The sequence below is a fragment of the Acanthochromis polyacanthus genome, chromosome 15, assembly GCF_021347895.1.
Source record: "Acanthochromis polyacanthus isolate Apoly-LR-REF ecotype Palm Island chromosome 15, KAUST_Apoly_ChrSc, whole genome shotgun sequence".
Classification (NCBI taxonomy): Eukaryota; Metazoa; Chordata; class Actinopteri; family Pomacentridae; genus Acanthochromis; species Acanthochromis polyacanthus.
The window spans coordinates 16689299-16710652 of record NC_067127.1 but is presented as its reverse complement, the minus strand read 5'-3'; the positions used below and the strand labels follow the sequence as shown (position 1 = coordinate 16710652).

The 21354-nt window shown below is 42.7% G+C and overlaps 2 protein-coding genes and 1 non-coding gene across 5 annotated transcripts in view; all 3 read left to right on the top strand.

Annotated features, from left to right (window-relative positions):
* The window catches only part of arid4b (AT-rich interaction domain 4B), a 47856-nt gene extending 34009 nt beyond the window's left edge, over positions 1–13847 (top strand). Inside the window, exons 11-24 of one of the 3 annotated variants that reach the window (XM_022191277.2) lie at positions 283–431; positions 518–590; positions 2197–2291; positions 2402–2499; positions 2719–2920; positions 3579–3781; positions 6636–6818; positions 7810–7894; positions 7977–8112; positions 8323–9561; positions 9716–9826; positions 10032–10250; positions 10821–10967; positions 11547–13847. In XM_022191277.2, the coding sequence (XP_022046969.2) occupies positions 283–431; positions 518–590; positions 2197–2291; positions 2402–2499; positions 2719–2920; positions 3579–3781; positions 6636–6818; positions 7810–7894; positions 7977–8112; positions 8323–9561; positions 9716–9826; positions 10032–10250; positions 10821–10967; positions 11547–11701 (3095 nt within the window). In that variant the 3' untranslated portion in view covers positions 11702–13847. Of the gene's footprint in view, positions 1–282; positions 432–517; positions 591–2196; positions 2292–2401; positions 2500–2718; positions 2921–3578; positions 3782–6635; positions 6819–7809; positions 7895–7976; positions 8185–8322; positions 9562–9715; positions 9827–10031; positions 10251–10820; positions 10968–11546 lie in introns of all 3 variants that reach the window. The other 2 variants (XM_022191276.2, XM_022191278.2) reach the window with 2 other exon arrangements.
* Positions 13848–15566: 1719 nt separating this feature from the next.
* tomm20a (translocase of outer mitochondrial membrane 20) lies at positions 15567–18977 on the top strand. Its single transcript, XM_022191280.2, has 5 exons — positions 15567–15741; positions 16053–16099; positions 16194–16275; positions 17958–18100; positions 18378–18977. The coding sequence occupies exons 1-5, from the start codon at positions 15621–15623 to the stop codon at positions 18420–18422; spliced, it is 438 nt and encodes a 145-aa protein (XP_022046972.1). The 5' UTR covers positions 15567–15620; the 3' UTR covers positions 18423–18977.
* On the top strand, positions 18143–18277 carry LOC127537643 (small nucleolar RNA SNORA14). Its single transcript, XR_007947424.1, has one exon. It is a non-coding gene; the product is annotated as a small nucleolar RNA SNORA14 (small nucleolar RNA).
* Positions 18978–21354: the final 2377 nt, after the last annotated feature.

Below are 21354 nucleotides of genomic sequence, written 5' to 3'. Positions count from 1 at the left end.
TATTGCTGCTTGTCTTGTGAGTCTTTTTATGCTGTCCTAGTTTTTCTGTGGGTCTATTATTATGATAATTTCAAAGTTTAGATGTAGTTTTAAACACTTTCTCAGCAGAGATGTTTTTGTTATCCAGCGCTGATTACACATATTTACCCCGAGGACGCTCTAGTTTCTTTTTAGCTTCTGTTATGATGCACAGTGTTAAGACCTGAAGACCACAGAATGATTATTAGCACTTACAGGGATCAGATGGTGTCTTATAATGTAATTTCTTTGTGCGTTTGACAGCGTTGGATGCAGCCTTGGAGTTCCAGCAGCAGCTGGTTGTACCCAGCACCTGGAAGACAGAAGTGAAAGAGGAAAGTTCTAGCAGTGAGGAGGATGATGAGGACGAAGAGGAGGAGCAGGAAGAAGATGCCAGCGGTGAAGAGGAGGAGGTAGAGGCAGAACTCGTGCACGTTTTTATCCCCACAACCTCCGAGTTTAAAGGATCCTCAACAACTGTCTTGTTTCCTGTCGACAGGAGGAGGTGGAGCCGTTCCCAGAGGAGAGAGAGAACTTTCTGCAGCAGCTCTACAAGTTCATGGAAGACCGAGGTGGGTCCAGGGTGCTGATAGAATCCATGTCTGCGGAGTTTCTTGGCTGTTCAAGAACAAAGTTTTTTTTTTGTTTCCCTTTTTGTGGGTTCAGTTTATTGCAATTTTAAAATTAAGTACTTTTTATGAGTTTCTTTACACATAATAAGATTAGGTCGAAGGAGGGAGAGCATGTGTGAGAAACAAATACTAAGAACAGTCATCCTACAGCCTCAGGTGTAGCTAGCCTTACTGTAGCAGCTTTCAGAAATGCACTCCTTTCCAGTATTCCAACAGAATCTGAGCGTGTCAGCTTCATTGTCATCAGACTGAACAACCTGGTCACTTTACCATTAAAGTTACAAACCCAATCTTTGTCGAACCCAGGAACGTTTCTGCTTCATTGTCAACATGACGCATGTCAGAACTGCATGCTGTCATATTCATGGTTAAGCACACACAAGCAGCATGCATTAGGTCATGTGAAGTAATTTGCGGAAGGCTGTTTCTGCATTTCAGCACCAATATTTATCCAAAAACTTGTGCATGTCATGCAAAAGCAATAACTTGTTTATTGTTCATAATTGTCAGTTCTCCCAAACACGGAGTTAGGATCGGTCGGGATGTAAAGGCAACTCAAATTATGTACTTCTGAGTGTACACTGAGACTCAGTTTTTCCATTTGTTACATGACAAATATAAACTTTGTCTTTTGTTTAATCTGGCGTTATTATGCATTATTTCACTTGATGTACTGTCCAAGCTAATGTGAATGGCAAATGTTGTGCCTCTCTCTGTCACTGTGGTGGGTACGTGTAAATAAAGTCATAAAGTCATGTTATAACAGAAAAGTGAAGTCTGTCTAAAAAACAGTGATGTTAGTTTAATAGACTGATGAAGCCAGTGACATCTGAAAAATACCTGAAAAGGTATATTTCTGCCACCTGTTCCAATAACTATTTAGTGCTTGCATTCTAAAGGGTATTCAGAGCTCCAAATTTAAGGTTATTTTATTTTACTTCTCTTAAATTGAGTGAACATCTTCTCAAAGTCCGCTAGCCTACCATTTTGTGTGTGTGTGTGTTGAAAACTACAAACCCGATGTCCGAACACAGCCCAGGATGTGTAATGGGGATCAAACATAGTAGCTTCGACAGGTCCACACAAAACGATTCCAGTGTGTGCTGTAGACAAGCATGAATATGGAGAACAAGGATAGAGTGTTAGGCAAGAGGAAACTGGGGGAAAGGAGGCAGCGTGCACGACAGGGACGGTACATCTGGAACATTCTAAACCGCTAAATATCAACTACCATGCTCCAGAATCACACAAAAATATCCAATCAGCTTTTGAAATATAACTGTTGATCAAATAAATAGATTCAGTTAGCGACACCTATTCCTAAAATACAGTGTGACAGCCTCACAGCAGGCATTTCCTCATTATGGATGCTTGTACTTCTGTATTTTTGGTGCAAAATTCTCCAAAACATTCATTCAGGTCAGAATACTTTCTCCAATGCTGCTGAAAATGACTTAAGTTGCTGTTACACAAAAAATGGCTGCCCTGTCTTTGGATTTCAAAGTTAAACATCAATGTAAACCTGTGCCATGCTCCTTGCTTTCAGGAACTCCCATCAACAAGCGGCCTGTTCTGGGCTACAGGAACCTGAACCTGTTCAAGCTCTACAGGCTGGTGCACAAACTGGGAGGCTTTGACAATGTGAGTGGCACTTTGAAGGCAATTCCTCTCGGAGTCGTTTCGGTCACACTTGACTTGTTTGATGTTCACTCACTCTGAATTTGTCCTCAACCGTGTCCATTTTTCCACAGATTGAAAGCGGCTCCGTTTGGAAACAAGTCTATCAGGATCTGGGAATCCCTGTGCTCAACTCAGCTGCTGGCTATAATGTCAAATGTGCTTACCGCAAGTATGTACAGGCACTGCTTCTATAGCTCTAAACTGGCTTTTTCTCTGCTCTTATGTCCTCTGTAGTTTATCACAACACTGGCACGCACTTTGCTATTTGATTTGCTATCAATATTCAAGAGTTTTATTCTTTGCTTTTTTAGCTTTTTGCTGTGCATGTTTGAGGAGCAACATAAGGACCTTTGCTGGATATGCTGACAAGGAATGTCTCCTCTTGCAGGTACTTGTACGGATTCGAAGAATATTGCACCTCCACTGCCATCACATTCAGGATGGACCTCCCTTTGAAGCAGGGTCCCAAGGGGGAGGTGAAGTCCGAGCAGGAGACGGGAGGAACAGCAGCTCCCACGTCATCTAACTCAGAAGAGCAGAAAGCCCAGGTGGATGGAGAATCATGCAGTGCACAGTCCGTCGTCTGCAAGGTGCATTCTCCTGAATATTGTTTGATTAGAATCACTGTCTTTACTTCATATGTTGGATATTAACCTTCGTGTTGTCCTGCGGGTCAAATTGACCCGTTTTAAAGTTTGAAAATGTGTAATAAAATCCATATTTTTTTCACAGTGAAACTTTTTGTGTCCACATGTTCAACATTTTTTGGGATTTTTTTGGTGGAATAAATAAAAAAGTTTAAAAACATGTTTCTTTAAGAGCTTTAACAAAAAATCTACCAAAATCCAGCGAAATTCGCTGGATTTTGGTAGATTTTTTTGTGAATGTTCTTAAAGAAAATATTCTCAGTTTTACTGATAAATATATAATCACTTTAGGTATTTTTAGGATTTTTTTGGAAGATTTTTACTCATTTTTTGAAAACATTTACAAGACTTTTCTTGCCAAATTTGGGTATTTTTAAAAAATAAAACCTTTAAGGGAAACTTTTAAGGAATTATTGGAATTTTCTTCCTTAAGGTTTTGCAAATTTTCAGAATTTTTTTTTTTTTTGCTGATTTTTTTTTTTTTTTCAGACAGGGAAACAATATTTTTTAGTGCCTGTAAATGAAGACAACAGGAGGGTTAATCCAGACAGCACCTTTACTCGTACACGTTTCTCATAACGAAAGCATCCCTCTCCCACAGGATGAAAAACCTGATTTGACCCGAAACAAAATGGAGTCCGAACCGCCAAAAACGGAGGGAAAGGACAGCAGAAACGACGATGATGACGAAGAAGAGGGTCCCCACAAGGCAGACGCAGACGAGGGCTCGTCGACATCTCGCCTCGGAGCCGACGCCATGAAGCAGGAGCGAGACGAGGAGCAGGAGAGCAAGGACAACTCTGGGTAGGTGGTCTAAAGAGATCCACCGCGGTGGTAAAAAATAAAATATCCTCATGGCACAAACACGATTTCCAAGCAGAGCTCCTGCATTGTGAAGCTATTTTAAAATTCGATATCAGTATTTATGAATTTCAAAGATTCTCCAGACAGAAGGACCTCGGGCATTCACTGTCCTTGGTGGCAGTAAAAAGCTAAAAGACCATTAGCAGATGAGGAGCAGTGATCCCTCTGACCTTAATGACACTAATACCCAGTATACCCACAATCCACCTCTACCTGCTAACCAGAGAGAGGAGAGCTCTCCTCTGTCTCTCCTCTAACTAAGCTCTTACCCACTGCCCTCTGTGCTATTATTATTTCTCGTGGCTTAGTCGGCATCAGCTGGCAGAGACATCTTAGAGCACCAAAGCCTGACTGCTATCTTTCACCTGGCATGTCATGCTGTGCTCTCTCTCTCTCTCTGTCTCTCTCTCTCTCCCTCCCTCCCCCTCCCTCTCTCTCTCTCTTCGCTGGGATTGTTTGGCCATGGCGAGCCTCCCTCACTCAGTGCACACAACATGGCTGTGCTCCTCTTGATTTCTGACCTCTCCTGATCTCTGTCTCTCTTCTGCCCCCGTTCCTGTCTTCTCTCTCATTTTGTGGCTTTTGATGTTCAGCTTTATTAAGTGTTCCATGTGTGTGAGTGTCGTCACTGATGCATTAACCCTCCAGTTGTAAAGTAGCGCTTCAGATGCAGTAACCATCCACGGAAAGAGGAACTCTTGTGCAAAAGCTTGCTAAATGTTTGTTCTGGGTAGTTGTGTGGTTTGGTCTCAGTAGATGCATTTCATCTGCTGTTACCTGTCCACAGTGTCTACATCGCTTCCTTAGAGCTGTGTTTGCTCAACCTCCAGAGTGGCAATTGTGTTAAGGTTGTTTGGGCTTCGAATGATGGGCTAGACAGCCCTCCACTGGGAAATCTGTCGGTCCGTGTACGTACTATGCTGCAGTTTTTGTACCAGATTGAAGGACTGCAAAGTTCCCCAACATTAGGATGTTCATCATAAGCTGTTGCTCTTTGGATCCCTCTCTGCAGTTCATATCACCTGTGGCCATGACCCCAGTACAGTATTATCGCTTTGATTACCATCACGTTTGGACTTTCTGACAATCACAAAGTTCCCTGGTTCTTTGGCTTTGTCAGGATCAGCGGTCCTCAGAGATTACGCAGTTGCGTGAGGGTTTACAGATTCACTCAGCTGACAACCCACAGCCTGATCTGATCCGATCGCAGCTTTCCTGATGTTATCAAACCTGTTTGATGTTTACACACTGTAATCTGGATGGACCCCTTGGTGTGTAAGGAATGCATTTTCATTCCGGCAGCAGAGATTGCGTGTAGTCAACAGAAAGCAACACGTTTACTGTCAACTTAAATGGGAAAATTATGTATTAATTTATATCGGTGACAGTAGGTGATTATATAGAGAGAAACACTGTTGTTAAGTAACTCCCTAAGTGTTATTCATCGTTGTGGTGAAGCCTACGCAGCTGCTTTATGGAGAAGTGTACAGTTCACTTGGACTGACTCTCAAGCTGTCTTTTTTGTGGCTTTTTATTCATTTTAATGTGCCGAGTCTAAAGCTGGAACTGTGCATTTTTTGAGGAAGTTTGAAGTTTTGATGTAAATGATGCTTTCAGGTGATTTATTAAAGGCTGCGAGTGATTACTATTTTCAAGATTATATATCTGCTACTTATTTTTGTTGTAATCTTAAATGTGTGTAAATAATATATAATGATGTAAATGATATATGTGACATTGAGTCTAAATCCAAACCACCAAAATAAAGCATTTGCTATAATTAAGACCAAGAAAAACAAGAAGCTGTCACATTTACGAACCAGGAACCAACATGTGTTTGGCAGAGTTGCAGTTTATTTTCTGTTTCTTGTCGCAGTGTGACCGTATTTTCTGTTTTTTTAATCAAAGCTTTTTTTAAATGTATCATGTGCGGTGCGCTTTTTAAACTCGTCAACATGCTGAGTGTAGCGTCTCCCCGGTGTTAAGGCGGCACCGGTTTCTTCAGATGTCACGCTTTACATCTTCTTCATTTTCACTCGTTTAAAAAAAAAATAAATCGGCAGAACGTACACGCTCTGAGCAGTTAGCTGTGTGAGGGATTACGTGGAGTACTGTGTTGTAGCTGTTCTCTGTGGCAGCAGACTGAGTTGGATCTCGCAGCCGTGCTTCCTCTCAACGCTGTAGTCTGGCTTTAAGTTGCTGTGCTGCCTGCCAAGTTGTGCTTTGCCGCCGTGCTAACCTGCCCCTGTGGCCCCTGCGCCTAAAACACTTACCGGCACTGCTGCACCGCCCGTGTACACCCCAGCTTTGACATCTCCTGACTGTTTCCCACTAGCTCCTTCTTGTGGCTGCTTTGTTTCTTACAGTTTGTGTATGTGTGCGTGTGAGTGAATATCCCAAGTGTTTCGTGTAGGGTTTAGATAGCCTAACAGTAGTGTTATTCCCCATGATCATTGATTTCTTTGCCATGAAAGAATGATGTTTTATTTGCTGACACACTCCATGTACTGTTCTTTGACTGGCTTACTATTAATGATGCAGCTGTTTATCCTGCAGTTTGCTGAAGGTTACACTGGACTAGAGATAAGGCAGAGAAGTGGGAAGTTTGTTTCTTTTTAGATAAGGGCCTAGCGGTGTAATGGGACAGGGCAGGTGAGGGTGGAGCAAATTAATTAGAAAAAGGGGCTTCCTAGCAGCAGGCAGCGAGCCGGGTGGCTGGGGGTGTGGGAGGGTGTTCTGTGGTGTTCAATGGGGCAGCCTAGGGCCAGGAAGTGCTGAACTGTTTTTCTTGCAGGGATGACAGCAGTCAGGAGGGGGAGGAAGGGGAGGAGTTTGAGTGTTACCCCCCGGGGATGAAGGTGCAGGTGAGGTATGGGCGAGGCCGCAATCTGAAGACGTACGAGGCCACTGTGAAAGAGGCAGACGTGGAGGGGGGAGAGGTGCTCTACCTGGTGCACTACTGTGGCTGGAACGTCAGGTAAGACAGGACCTGGGGAGAAATCACCTAACGTCTATATTCACCCTAAAAAAAACAAAAAAACAAAAAAAAGACATCTCCTAACTTGTAATTCAGCTCATGGGATCACCGCTACATGGGTGTCCCCGCTAACAGTAACAGATGCATCCCTTCTTCACAATTCTGCTTCATCTGATCCAGTCCCATGGTCAGTACTCTGATTATGGAGAACACTGGGCCATCTAGTGGCAGAAACAGAACTGAGTACTGGGTCGATGCGGATTACTCCTCAGCTCCCTCACTCAGTTTTGGCTGAATCCCCTGTCTGTCTGTCCCCCAGCTGTCTGTCTCTCAGCAAAACGTGCAGACAGGCTGAACTTTAACCAGTTTCACTCTGGGAATAATCAACCAGTGGTTTTTGGTTAAACAGTTTAATGTGATTTTTTTTTTTTAATGTGAGCTACCCTTTGGATCTCTGAATGGCCAACCAAAGTGCTGCTACACTCACCTCTACCTCTCAACCCTCTCCCCCCTCCCCAGTGGGTCAGGGTTAATGCAGTGTTAAGTAGAGTGTTAGGGTACCATGACACAGAGGTTAACTAGTGCAATCAGCATTTCATTGTCTCAATGTCGTTGTGTGGTCCTCTAGCACTCTATTAAAGACAGTGGGATGTTCTCTGCATTGTGTCTGTTGTGTGTGATGTTGTGAAACGTTTCATTTCCCCTCATACGACCCAAGTTAGCCCCCTGGGTACTGTTGGAACTCTGTTGAATATGATTTGTGTGGTGGTCGGTGTAATTATTGTTTCTTCCTTCATCGTAAAGGTTCGTCTTTTTCCTCATAATACCATGGGATTTCTTCTTTTGCTGTTGAGGCTCATTGTGTCACAGCAACATGTTGGGATCAGACAGTAGAGGTGTCTGTGTGGTGGGTGGTGTGAGAGAATGTTGCTTAGCTCCTTTCAAAGACCTGTATGATGAAACTGTCTCTTGTCTTTGTACTTGATTTTAGATATGATGAATGGATCAAAGCAGACAAGATTGTGCGACCCGCCAATAAGAATGTTCCAAAAATAAAGCACCGCAAAAAAATAAAGGTACGACTTCGGAGAATGTGCTCACTTTTCAGCTTGGCTTGGTGTGATGAGATGATTCACTGATTTTGTTCAATTCTAACAGAACAAAACTGAGAGGGAGCGAGACAGGTTGGAGAGGCTCAATGACAGAGAAGTCCTCGGCCCGTCGCCCAACGCTAACCGTGTCCCACGCTCCAAGTGTGGCCTGAGTCAGGATGTCTTTTCCAAGATGGACGAGGGTGAGGACAAAGGGACTCAGCAGTCTCCAGTCAAGTCTATAGAAATTACCTCTATCCTCAATGGCCTGCAAGGTAGCAACACTCATTAGCCTGTAGTCCTCATGCACATTTACAGATTCAGCAGATTAGGACTGTTACACTCTGAAGTGGTTTAAGATGTCTGTTGATGTCCCGCTGAAACTAACAGACATTCTGTCTTGTTCGTCTCAGCCTCTGAGATGTCCACAGACGAAAGCGAGCATGAACAGGAGGATGAGGAGGGGGAGCATAATGAAGAGGATGGGCCTGGTTGCCGTGGCAGCCTCAGAAAAGGGCCACCTGAGCCGCCACAAATATCAGAGCACTGGGAGAGTGGAGCTCCTTCTGAAGGACCCAAACCTTCTCCGGTCTCAGGAAAGAACCAGGATGTCGTCAGCACAGACAACGCAGATGTTTCTAAGCGCAGAAACCAACCAGAGACAGAGGGAGAAGCAAGCACCAGGAAGAGGAAATCTGACGGTGCAGCAGAGAGGACCCCTAAAGGCCAATCCAAAGCTAAGACCAGGAACACCAGGAGTGCTGACTGGTTACCTGGAGGCTCTCCCAGGAAGCTGGAAGAGAGAGCAGCTGGTCCCGGAGAGGAGAGGGGGGCCTCGTCCAGCAGCAGCTCAGATGACGAGAGTCCAGCTTTGGCTGAGTCCCAGGCTGAGGAGAGTGAGCGAAGTCGCCCCAAAACCAAAGGTTCACCTTCTAAGAAGTACAATGGAATGAAGGAGAAGACCAAAGCTGGCAGACAAGGTGGCTTCTGGGAGATTCCTGAAAAGAGGGCCAAAGTGTCAGGGAATGCAGAGGAAAGAGCTGCTGTTCGCCCTAAAGGACAAAAAGATGTCTGGTCCAGCATCCAGGCCCAGTGGCCCAAGAAGACCCTCAAAGAGCTGTTCTCTGACTCGGACACAGAGGCCGCCAATTCTCCTCCTCCACCGGTGCCCTCGTGTCTGGAGGAGCCCAATGTGGAGCAGGATGCTGGACCCGAGGATGAAGCCTCAGAGGAGCAGATGGAGAACGACAAGCTCCAGGAGTTTCCAAGCAGTGGCAGCAACTCTGTACTCAACACACCACCAACAACGCCCGAGTCCCCCTCGGGAGGAGGCAGTGCTGTGGAGGACTCTGGTCAGGCGCAGCCTTCCTCTCCGCCACCGTCTATACCTCCCGCCTTACCTTCAGAGCCGGTTTCTGAACCTCTTCCCCCTGGACCTATACAGGAGGAAGTGGCAGGTGGGCGTAGCGAGACAGACAGCAGCACGGTGGAGGTGGAGAGTCTGGGTGGGGAGCTGCAAGAGCTCCCTCAGGATGAAGGGGCAGGTTCCCCCTCAAAGGTGTTTGATGTCAGCCTCTCCTGCAACAGCAGCAGCAGCTGCAGCCTAGAGCTGAGCAACAGCAGCCAACAGGAGAGTGAGCAGAAGTCCAAAGGTATAAATACCAGCAAATCCACTGTATCAGATTTACTTTTCGATGACAAAATTCATTATTTTTCTTTAGGATGGAACTCTGAAGAAACACAAGCTGACAGCTCATTTCAGAGTCTGCCTGTTCCCTCACCGTCTTCTTTGCAATGTCTTTGTAGCGTCTGCAAGTCAGAAGCGGCAGAAAGAATCACAGACGGGTGGAGCTTCAAAGAAACACAAGCCAAACCGCAAGAGCCTAGGTGTGCCTCCCAAAAAGAATAGGAAAACAGGTAAGAACAGCTGTAGACAGAACCACCGACACCCCGCTAACCTTCTCATTTCAAATGCCAGCAGTACTTTTATCAGTCATAGAATTTCTATTTCATATTTACTGGTGTCCTGGTATCATATTACAGATTCCAGGTGGGAAAGGAAATGAGGTTTTTCCCGCTCAGCGTCTGTTTGTTTTAATCTCTGCTGTCTGTGTTCCTGCAGCCAACAGCAGTGACAGTGAGGACCAGTCTGTTGTTGAGGGCACTGCCAAACCAACTGCCTCTAAGAACAACACATCAGAACTGAAGGCTGCCACTTCGCCCAAGTGTCACGGAAGATCTCCCCCTTCGAGCCATAAATACCACAAGCAGGGTGACGATCACACCCAGCACCGAGACCACGGAAGATCGCCTCGTGTGTACAAGTGGAGTTTCCAGATGTGTAAGTGTCCAACTTGAACTAAATTGTATTGAAGGTAGGGTTGACCTATTGACTGATTCAGCATTATCACTAGCATTTGTATTTTTTTAACTGATTCCCATTAAAATAAATTATTTAGAAATACACAGCTGTGGCTTTGATACTCTATCTGTAGTCAGCACTGGTCTCAAGCACCGTCACAAGTTATACATCATGAATAATCAGCTGTCAGCACTGAAGGATACGTGTGGAAAAGCTGTATGAATTAAACATGAAGCTGATGTTATTCTAAAAACTGACACAAAGATTTTTATTTTTACTGGAAGTGTATGCTGGTTTCAGATATGGGTTATCGGTCTCCTCGACTACCACAATAATCTGTATCAGCCATGGGAAAAAAAAACAAATGGTATTACGCTTTTTTTGACGATTAAGTATATCCTCTTTTTTACTTTGCGATTTGGGTGAACTGACCCTTTAGTTTAGCACCAAAAGTTTGAGTTTAATGTATGTTTATGCCAACAGCATGTTCCTATATCTTTGCCTTGTCGACCTTAAAGTCCTAAACTTCACTATTTTGCTTCCACTTAGCTGATCTGGAAAAGATGAGCAGTCTGGAGAGAATTTCGTTTCTTCAGGAGAAACTGCAGGACATCAGGAACCACTACCTCTCCCTCAAGTCTGAGGTGGCGTCTATTGACAGGCGGCGAAAACGCATGAAGAAGAAGGAGCGGGAAAGTGAGTTGACTCAATCAATCAACCAAAGTTTATTTGTGTAGCCCTTTACAACAGCTCAAAAGGTGACCAAAGTGCTTCACAGTAAAAAAAAAAAAAAACAAGAAAATACCCTAAAAACAATACAGTAACTTTAAAGGCAGGACAAACAGTCACATTTATACCTACGGGCAAATTTAGAATAATCAATCAACCTCAGCATATTCTTGGACTGTGGGAGGAAACCGGAGTACCTGGAGGAAGCCCACGCAAGCAAACTCCATGCAGAAAGATCCCGGGACACAAACCGGGGATCTTCTAGCTGCAAGGTGAAAAGTGCTAACCATTACTTCACTGTGCAGCCCGTAAAATATACAATAAAAACAATAAAGTAAACAACAATAAAACAGCACATACAGGTAATGTTTGAAATGGCTCAAAAAAGGTCATGCTAACTTCAAACTACTGATTTTATTAAATCTGGTTTTAACATTAAAACACAAAAAAAGATTTGCCCGTCAGTCGCTGAAACATCACTTTGAAAAATGACCTTCTTTCATGGAACAAAGGTGATACTAATCAGATGCCGTTTGTGTCGTGCAGGCACAGTGGCTGCATCCTCCTCCTCCTCTTCCTCCTCCTCCTCACCATCCTCCAGCTCGCTGACTGCAGCGGTCATGTTGACGCTGGCTGACCCTCCAGTATCATCCTCATCCTCCTCATCTCAGAACTCTGGGGTATCAGTGGAGTGCAGGTGACAGGACGAAGCACCAAGGAGCCACCGCACTAAGCACTTAACCAGCACCCTGGGATCACCACCCCCATTCCCTTTCAACAAGACGGACAAGTCAACCTACATACTGTAACTACTGGGGCACAAAAACCAGACCAGAGACAAAAAAAAAAGAAGAAGATAACGAAAAAAAACGAGAAACAAGCACTATTTTTTACTGACAACTGTTTCCTTGGCAAGCTAATGGCACTTAAGTGCACTTTTATGAAGATTGTGTAGGGGGATAAAAATTTGTCAAAAAATATTCTGAATTGTCTTTTGCGCTCTCCTTAATTGAACATTTACAAGAATTGTTTTTGCAAGCAATAATTGTTTCCGTTTGATAAAGTTGTATCGGTAAGGGATGATTTCCGGTGAAGACGCGGTGCAGCCCGTGCTCGCCACGTTGTTGTGGGGAATTCAGAGGAACACTGCCACATTGGCATTAAGGGCATATGAGAGGTAGCTCTGCCATGTTTCTCTGTCCACCCTCATTAAAAAATAAAGGCCTTCATGTGGTTAAACCTGAAGCGGTTGACGACGCTCCCCTGGCGTACAGGCGTGTGGTCCTGTACATGTTCGCATTAAGTCATATAAGTGGTGACTGATAGGGTTTCAGACCATCAGAGGTCCGCTGACAGCCTCAGTGGATGAATATGGAATGATACTGTAGTGCCTTTTTGTTCTTCTCCGTGGGGCACTCTGAGAAAGGACAGCAGTTTGGGTTGTTTTGTTTTTTTTTCCCTGATCCTCTTCTCAAATCAGACGGTCAGCTGGAATAATGTGTCCCTTATAAAAGACTGAGAATGCTGTATGAGTGAGCAGGCAGTGAAGGGCTACGTCTGACAAATAATGACGGATGTTATCGGCGCGTGGGTAACATTTAAGAATTGTAAAAGCAGAGCTCCTATACTGCATTACCTGTAATCTACTACTGAATACTCATCCAGCTTGGGTATTACTGTTGACTCTGGCAGTGTGAAATGTGCAATGATGGAGGTGGCGAATGCAAAGGTCACATTACTTCAGTTCATCAGCCTTTTTAAAGCTCATCTGCTTTATTCGATTGTGTTTTCATCACTCCCTGTCCCCCAGTCCTTTCATCTGCGCTGAAGATTTGACGACGCACGTCTGCAACTGGATCATGTTAACTTGAAGGCAGCCATAGGAGATAATCACAACACGTGCTGCAGTTCAATCCCGCATTTGCAGCGCTTAAAACAACATGAAGTTATTTAATCAAGTATATTTTCGCTTCCTTCAACAAACCTATTTTTTTTCCCCCACATCTCTTAATAAATTTTACTCATGATCAAAATTGACCTGCCAGCTTCCTCTCATACTCATCCCAACCAAAAACGTTTTGGTTCTGTTTCCTGTACTATGACCAGAATAAAGGTAGAGATATTGTAAATGTGCATTTATATCATAAAGTGACGTATCTGTATACATTTCTGAAGACATCTCCAGTGTTTCCTTTGTATAGACCCCCTACTGTATGATAACCTGAAGTTACGTTTTGTTTGGCACTTGTATGTAATTGTATGCTTTTGTTATACATTTGTATATTGAGAAGTGTTTTGAGTCAAGCTATTTAATATCTTGCACTGTTAATAACATGTACTTTTCTGTACAGACAGTTTTACGGTTTTAACTGTAGTTTGAGTGTAAATACTGAGGGTTACAGCATGTATGTTCTCCCCCTTTGCCCCTTTTCTTGTTCTCTCGATTTATTTGAGCTCATTTGTGTTCTGTTCTTCCTCTTTAATCAGTTTCAAGAGTTAATTTTCCTCCTACCTGTTTTATTTTTGTTTTTTTCCCTTAATTTCATGTTTGCTTTAGTTTGTATTCTGTTTTGTTTTTCTATAGCTTGTGCTTGAAAGAGAAGAATGCTGGTTTTGGATGCAGCTGAACTATTTTCCGACCTGTACATGGCCTGAAGCTAAAGCTGTATGAACCTGTATATGGAAAACAGTCTGCATCATAGACTAAGAGAAAGTAATGGAGCTTATTGAAAAATGCTCGATAGTATTTATTAGGCTCATCAGATGATGGTCGTTGTGTAATTTATTGTAAAAATGTAAGCAAAGCAGAAGCCTCTGTTTGAAATAAATGCCATAGTTTGTGAAGTACTCGGTGTGTCTCTTGCAATCAGTGGTGAAAAGCAGCTTTTATTCAAGTGCTATACTCGCAGTGAGTACAGCTCTGAGGTACTTTTGCTTGAATGGTTTTAAGTTATCATTTCAGTGGGAAGACCGTACTTTTCAAATGAAATATTGCACATTATTTCACCCTCTACCATCAGTTTTTACATATAAAGTGTATGTCAGTCTTATAAAATATGTATTGTTCTCGACTATCCAGAAGTATATACAAATTAAACTTTTTAAGTAAGTGTAGTTGACATTATCTTCATTTAATTTTGACTAATTGTAACATCAAATTGCTAACAATGAGCATTGTCGCTGCTAATCCTATTTGTGCAGCACTTAATATTTATTCTTTTGCCTGTAGATTTTTTTTACATTCTAAAACGCAGCCTGGTAGAGTTGATAAGTGGCCCTGAGGCAAAGTTGACCAACCAAGACTCTATTAATGTCCTGTTTCTCCCCTCTCTGAGCATGCACGACTATTACAGGTTATTACTTGTTTGATGGGTAATTTAATTAAAAGTAAATTAATTTAGGAATTATTCAGTGTCTAAGCACAGTATCAGCTGAATTAATTACTGCGTTTTTGGCAGTTGCCCACTTTTCACGGTTAGTATTCCAGCCTTGAAGTAAAGGATCTGAATATTCGTCCACCACTGGTTACTGTGCATCTCTGATGTCACTGTGGATTAAAAAAAACACTGTTCAGGTAGTCCATTTAATGAACAACTACTAATGTACCAAACCAAACCAAATCTGGATGGATTTCTTTCTTTCAAACTGTTCACCCTTTTTATTGTACACGGTACATGGTGTGAAGGTGGAATTGGATTATTATTGGATGTGGGTGTGTTCCTTTTCCTCATGAAGCAGCCTAGACAGTTTATCTTAGAAAAAGCTGAAATGAGTTCTTACAGCAGTAATTAGGTCATATTTTCTCATCAAAAATATATAAACAACTTAACATTCTGTTAAATATCCAATATGTTCAACATATGGAAGTACTTGTTCCAACACATGGAGTCTCTGTATTAGAATAAGTCTTTATTTTTTTAAAGACCACTGGAAATGATAATGTGCACATGGAGAGATGGGTGATAGACTGAAACTTTATTCACTGAAACTTCAGTGTCTTCGGTGACTGATCAAACAGTAAAATACATTGAGCAGTTTTCTTCACTTCACACAGAGCTGTCACACAAACCAAGCTACATTTAAAACACTTGTTATACCCCTGAATCCTAAGTTTGAGCCACAGCTGAATTTTTATTTTTTTAATTTATAAGTTTAATCTGTTTCGTGAAGTCAAAATATGTTGTTACCTATCTAGTTAAATACTCTGCAGCATCTCTTGTCCTGGATTATTTTGAATGTTGGTCACCCAAATAACAAATAACTGATGAAATTTACTGTAAAGCACTATCTGATCATTATCCCAAAAAGACACACCTGATTAGGCTGTGTATTAATTCAATAGTGGACAATTTGTTACAAGTTGAACTGCTCAGAAACCTTTTATGTACAATTGGCTTTATTTTTAACGCAATACAAATTATTTTTCAAAATTCTCTTAGTCAGAAAATACCATTATTGGCATGCTGCCTTCGTATTTTTATTCATAAATTTAAATGAGTTCATCGCTGTACGTGTTTGTGCCGCGACGCTGCGTCAACATAACCTCTTACGTCATCACGTACTTCCTGTCCGCACTTCCTCAGCGTGCTAGCTGCTAGCAGATGAATAGTTTGAGACACGATGAGCGGCAGGGCAAGTGCGATAGTAGCAGGGGTATGTGGGGCCCTTTTCGTCGCATACTGTATTTATTTTGACAAAAAGCGACGGAGTGACCCTCACTTCAAGGAGAAGCTGCGTGAACGTAAGTGTTTGATGTGAACGGAGCAGATTAAGTTTGCTCAACAGTCAGTTAGCATCCACGTTAGCCTCCATGTGACTAACACACCGCAAGGACGCCGGCTGCAGCAAAAAGTCTTCACAGATACTCTACCAAACTACATTTTTACTGTTTGCAGTTAGTCTTAGCGCAGGGATTTTTACCATCCACTGTGACTGAATTTTTCTCTGCTACAGAGCGGAATAGATAACTCCTAAAAGCAACATGCTGCAGCCTACAGCTAAACTAACTTGTGACCATGTGTCTCCTGTTCTGTGCCACCGCAAACCTAACAGGTAGAAGAAAACAAAATGCTTCAAGTGAGAAGTCTGCTCAGTCAAAGGTAGGACGCATGGAAAACCCTCATTTATGCTATTTTTTTTGTTTCGAACTGGGGCCTAAATGTGCATTTCTGCCACCTTTCCATTGACTTGAAGCTGCCTGACATGAAGGACCCAGACGCTGTTCAGCAATACTTTTTGGGGGAAATCCAGCTGGGAGAGGAACTCCTGTCACAAGGTTAGACACATGTCTGTTCTACTCTGAGGAAGTATTTTGGTTGTTTTATGTTCCTTGGCTTTGCTAGGTTTCCATTTGCGATTTTGCAGAGTAATGACTCATTTTTAAAGTAGTTTGGTTAATCTAAAATTAATAATAAAACAGGGTCTTAGCCCAAGCAATTATTATAGTTAGGTAAAGTAATATTTTGTGTCATTTTCTTTATCTTTATTATTTAAATTACTGTGGTAAATGTTCGCCATACATAGAACTGTAGCGTCTTAATGTCACTACTTACAGTTAATGGGCTGCTTTGTAACACCAGTTATTTCTCAGAAATAGGGGGAAAGACACAATAGTTGTTGATGTAAATGTGCAGGGCTCCAGACTGCGACTAAATGGTCGCATTTTGCGACCAAAATTTGAGGGAGTGCGAGTGAATTTTTCATCAAGCTACTCCCGCATGTGCGACCAGTAAATTTGCCGATTCTTTTTTTTTTTAATTACTACATATTGAGTATTTTTTGTTGTTTTCAAACTTCTGCTCCACACTTCAGCCTGGTGGACAGTAATAGGCAAATGAGCTGTTTTAACCAACATGAACTCCAAAAGAAGAACAAAGGAAATGAACACCAAAGAAGATGATGGCGGACCAATGTGTGTGAGAATGGCGGCGAAGCTCCTGATGTTTCACAAAGCCTTTCTTTACGTTCAGCCTTATTTTGTACACAAATTCACCTTCCTGTCCTTCCCTCTTTTCTTGTCCTCATTCCAGCTGCTTATAAGTTTAGACACATCCTTTGCTAGACGGCAACAGCGTGGAACAGTTTTCTTTTGTCTTTAGGTGAATTTTCGGACTTTTCTGCAGCGTCTTAGAATCACTTCCTGTGCCGCTGAATTGGTCACAAAATAAAAGCCCGTAGCATTAAAAATACGTCTTCAAAATAAAAGCCTGAAGGGAACGGTTATTTTAAAACTAGCAAAAGAAAGGCTTCCCAAAGCTGATGAACTGATCAACAGACCTTTATACGAGTAATTTACACGTGATTCAGTATAAATACATAATGTGCACATGCATAACACATGCCTGTGCTCAGCACAAGGTCTTTTTTATTACAGATTACATCCATTGGAAATGATACATCAACGGAGCAGCCTTGGTGGAGTACTGCACTCTGAGTGCTTTTCTTAGGTTGTCAACTGCTGCACTATAAAATGTGAATTGAAAACATAGTTTCTGCATTTATTGTGCAAGTATTTATCAGTAATACAGTGAAAATGAGTGGAAATGTGAATATTTACATTGCAAGTTGATTTTGGTGTGCGCCCCTAAATTTCCTACTTGTGCTCCTAAAATTTTAAGTTAGGGGCCACTGTGCTCCCAGGAAAAAAAGTTAGTCTGGAGCCTTGATGTGCCATATAAGTAATGGTGACCTAACTTGATAAGTCATCACAGACATCTTAGAGAGCAATAGCAAAAATAAATACTGGTGTGACTCATTTACCTGCATAGCGCTTATTGTTTCCTTCAGCTTAAGCACTTGTACTGGAAACTTTGTAATTTGAGTTTTTATACATATATATATACACACACACACGCACGTTAAATGTTTGCAAATACTTTAGCAATCTTTAACTTTTTTTGTGAATGTTTGACCTGCTTTTGGGTCTTTGTCTAATCATTTTCCAATCTTAACCCCCAGGTGACTTTGAGAACGGTGTAGACCACCTAACCAATGCGATTGCAGTATGTACTCAACCTCAGCAGCTGCTTCAGGTCCTCCAGCAGACTCTGCCTCCTCCAGTCTTTCAAATGTTGCTCACAAAACTACCCACCATCAGCCAGGTAAGGATGTCCTGTCTTTCCTATATAAATTGCAGTGTGGACAAGCATCCTTAGTAAACCCCCCGGTTGCTATTTGTGGTCTCTGGGACAAGGAAGGGTGCAAGATCAATCTTAGAATCATCCAAAGCTGAGAGCCATGTGTCAGTAGCTCTTGGTTATTTCACCTCTAAAACAAACTACTAACAGTACAGTTATTAATGTCATGTGTTTCCTAAGTAGTGTAGCTGTTCTGTGATGTAGGTACAAACTCTGAAAGACATATTTTCTTTTTTTTCAGCGAATCATCAACTTTCAGTCTTTATCAGAAGATGATGTAGAATGAATGCGTGTGAATGACATTAAAACCACTATTCCAATAAGGGATTTCAAACACTGATATGATTGCACTGTTTGATACGTCTGACTGCAGTTGCTTGTGAGTTGCGAGTCTGGTTGCGATAGTCCTCGATCACTGGATATCATGTGAGAGTATCTCCCTCCATCGCGGCACTCCGAGGTTAAAGAACTTCCTCACAGTTACGCTTCTGGGAAATGTTGAATTCATTCCTTCTTTCTAATCCTTTTCTTACCAGATTTCATCTTTTCCTGCCATCTGTTTGTTGTGTTTATTTCCTTTGAAGGTAATTATGCTTTGGGGGCGGAGGTTGACAATATGTAGTAAATTTCTTTTTAAATATGTAGATGATTTGTTACAAATTGTTGCAAAGTTGATTTAAATGTCTGAAAGGAAGTCTACACTAAACAGACTTAACTGTGAAATATTAACTTTTCTGAAGATATTCTTGCAATGTCAGATAAATGTTCTTTTTATATTCCAGTCTTTCACATTTGAACATATTTTTCTGTGTAAAGTCCTACAATAAAACGTGAAAACACATGTGGAGTGCCCGAGTTTCCATTTGCCAGTAGATGGCAGTAGCAATGCACAGGGAAACTTGAAGCATTTACAGCTCTGAGGTACGGAGTGATAGCTGCACGGTTATATTGCTGAATGGGAGGTGTTCCATGCAAAAAAAACAACAACATATATATATATATATATATATATATATATATATATATTCCTAGAGGTTTCTACAAGAAGAATGTTAAAAAAAAAAAAAAAAGTTACATGAAGCAACATAATAAGCCAGCCTCACGGGACGCGTACATCTGTGGGTGTTAAGTGCAAAAGAAATCCTCCTTCCATCTTTGTTGTTTTGTGTCGTGAATCCTTGACACTGCTTAACAAAATCCAGACGCTGCCAAAACCGAGTTAAATTGCCATCGTGAGAGTACAGCATTTCTTGTTTCCAACCGGCGTGGTGAAACACGAGCCGGTGCGAGTCCGCTGAGCCGCAATGTCTTTATTGTGAATGGCTTTATTGTGTGTGCAGGGGAGCGAGAAGTGGAGCAGCTCATAGGGGAAGGGAGTAGGTCTGCTTGGAACTGTGTCTCTTGGAAGACAAATAGAGCTGTAATTATTTTTATCCCTGTCTGCAGCTGTTTTTCTAAGGGCTCTGGCCGGAGCAGCCTGGGCCTTTAGGTTGCCAGGAAACGAGAGCGGCGGAAAATAGTTTTTCTACATTAGGAATGAAAAATGAACAGCGGCCCAGAAATGTCGAGTGAAGACTAAATGGCAGACAGTGTTCCATTTTCCATGAACTCGTGCGTTCACTCTGCAGTCTTTTCTTCGCCGCTCCTGCTGTTTTGCCATTTGGTGGAAAAGGAGAAGCCTGTCAGCGGCCTGCAGAGAGTCCACCGGCCCTGACTGAGTGTGTGCTGAAGAAGTGACTTGTTAATCTGTCCTTTGGGGAAGCAGAGGAGAAAAATGACAGCCTGTGTTGGAGGTCAAGCTGGAGTCGTGGTCTGCTTCAGGTTCAGCCCTTCCACATAATGTACCGCTGGCCTGCTTCTACTGTAAGTAAACACTCGGCCCCCTGTAGGCTGGCAAGAGCTGAGGGGTCACTGAAGGATGCCAGAGCAGCAGTGCCTGCTCTGAAAACCTGCCAGCATAAAGTAAACCCAGTGAAAACAGGCCTTGACACGAGGGCAGACACTGTTTGCTCGCAGGATGACACAGCAAATCTTTTGTTTTTGTGTTCGACAAAGCGTGCTGTGTGTCCTCAGTCCTGAACAGAATACTAACGCAATGGATGAGCTGTTTGTTGTTTTTCTGTTAATGAAACATCACTCGTTTAATTGCATTCCTGCTCTATTTCAGTCTGTGTGAATGGGTTATGAGTCAGCTCTTCATATCTGATGAAGCAGGCAGGAAGAGCAAACAGGGAAATGAAGGGACTCCCTCGTGCTTTGCAGTAGGGGGCACTGTTGCTCCAGGCTGATATAGCAGAGCTCTGTGGTGTTCCACTGAAGGACAACTGAATGGAGGGAGCTGAGAGCAGAACAGTTCCAGTTGACAGCAATAACAATGGCTGTGCCTGCAGCACAGAGACCGTGTGCTCAGGAGGAGTGATTTTTTTTAACAGTTTATAATCCTTTTTTCTAATGTGCACACGATGACAGATGCACCCTGTCACTTCATTACAGGGAGGGGAAATAACCTGCTTTCAAAAACAACATTAAAATCCCAGGATAGAAGCACACAGAGAGGCTCTAAGCAGCCAGGGCCACAGCAGGCTGACTGGCATTGTAATTTGTTTGTATGGATTCTGATCGTATGTCAAGTGTTGTGTTGGGAATATTCTAATCACTCTAATAATTTGAGCTCTGCAACTCATTACTGGAAATCCTGTCAACAAATTACCCACATCAGTAATGACCTTTGCTGTGTTATTGCACTGTGAGAGTTTGAATGTCAAAGCTTGATTACTGCCTCTGTATACTGAGTGCCATCTGACCGGTTGGAGATGTCTGGTTATGTAGGAGCAGCTGTGTTTGGGAGTTTAAGGCGGCCAGAAATAACTCGGTTGTATGTGGTTGCTATGGCAGCTTCACGTAGCTCTGCAAAGCGGCAGACTGTTTGCTGCACTGGTCTGAGATCCTCTGAGTGTTACCTCTGAGCGGGTATTTGCTGCCTGTAGCTCGCTGATCAGCGGCTGTCAGGTGGAGGCGTCCACAGAGGCCTGGAGTGTTTTGGAACATGTTTTCCTGCCTCCTGATGATGCTGATATCACGGCTGTGGTGTCCGCAGTCTACTGTACGTTGTCATGGAGAGGGCAGGCTGGGGAGAAACATGAGCCTCGTCCAGGCCGTTATAAAGACCGCTGCTCCCTTCTGCACTGCCACTTGTGTGCACAGCAGCAGCACGGTAT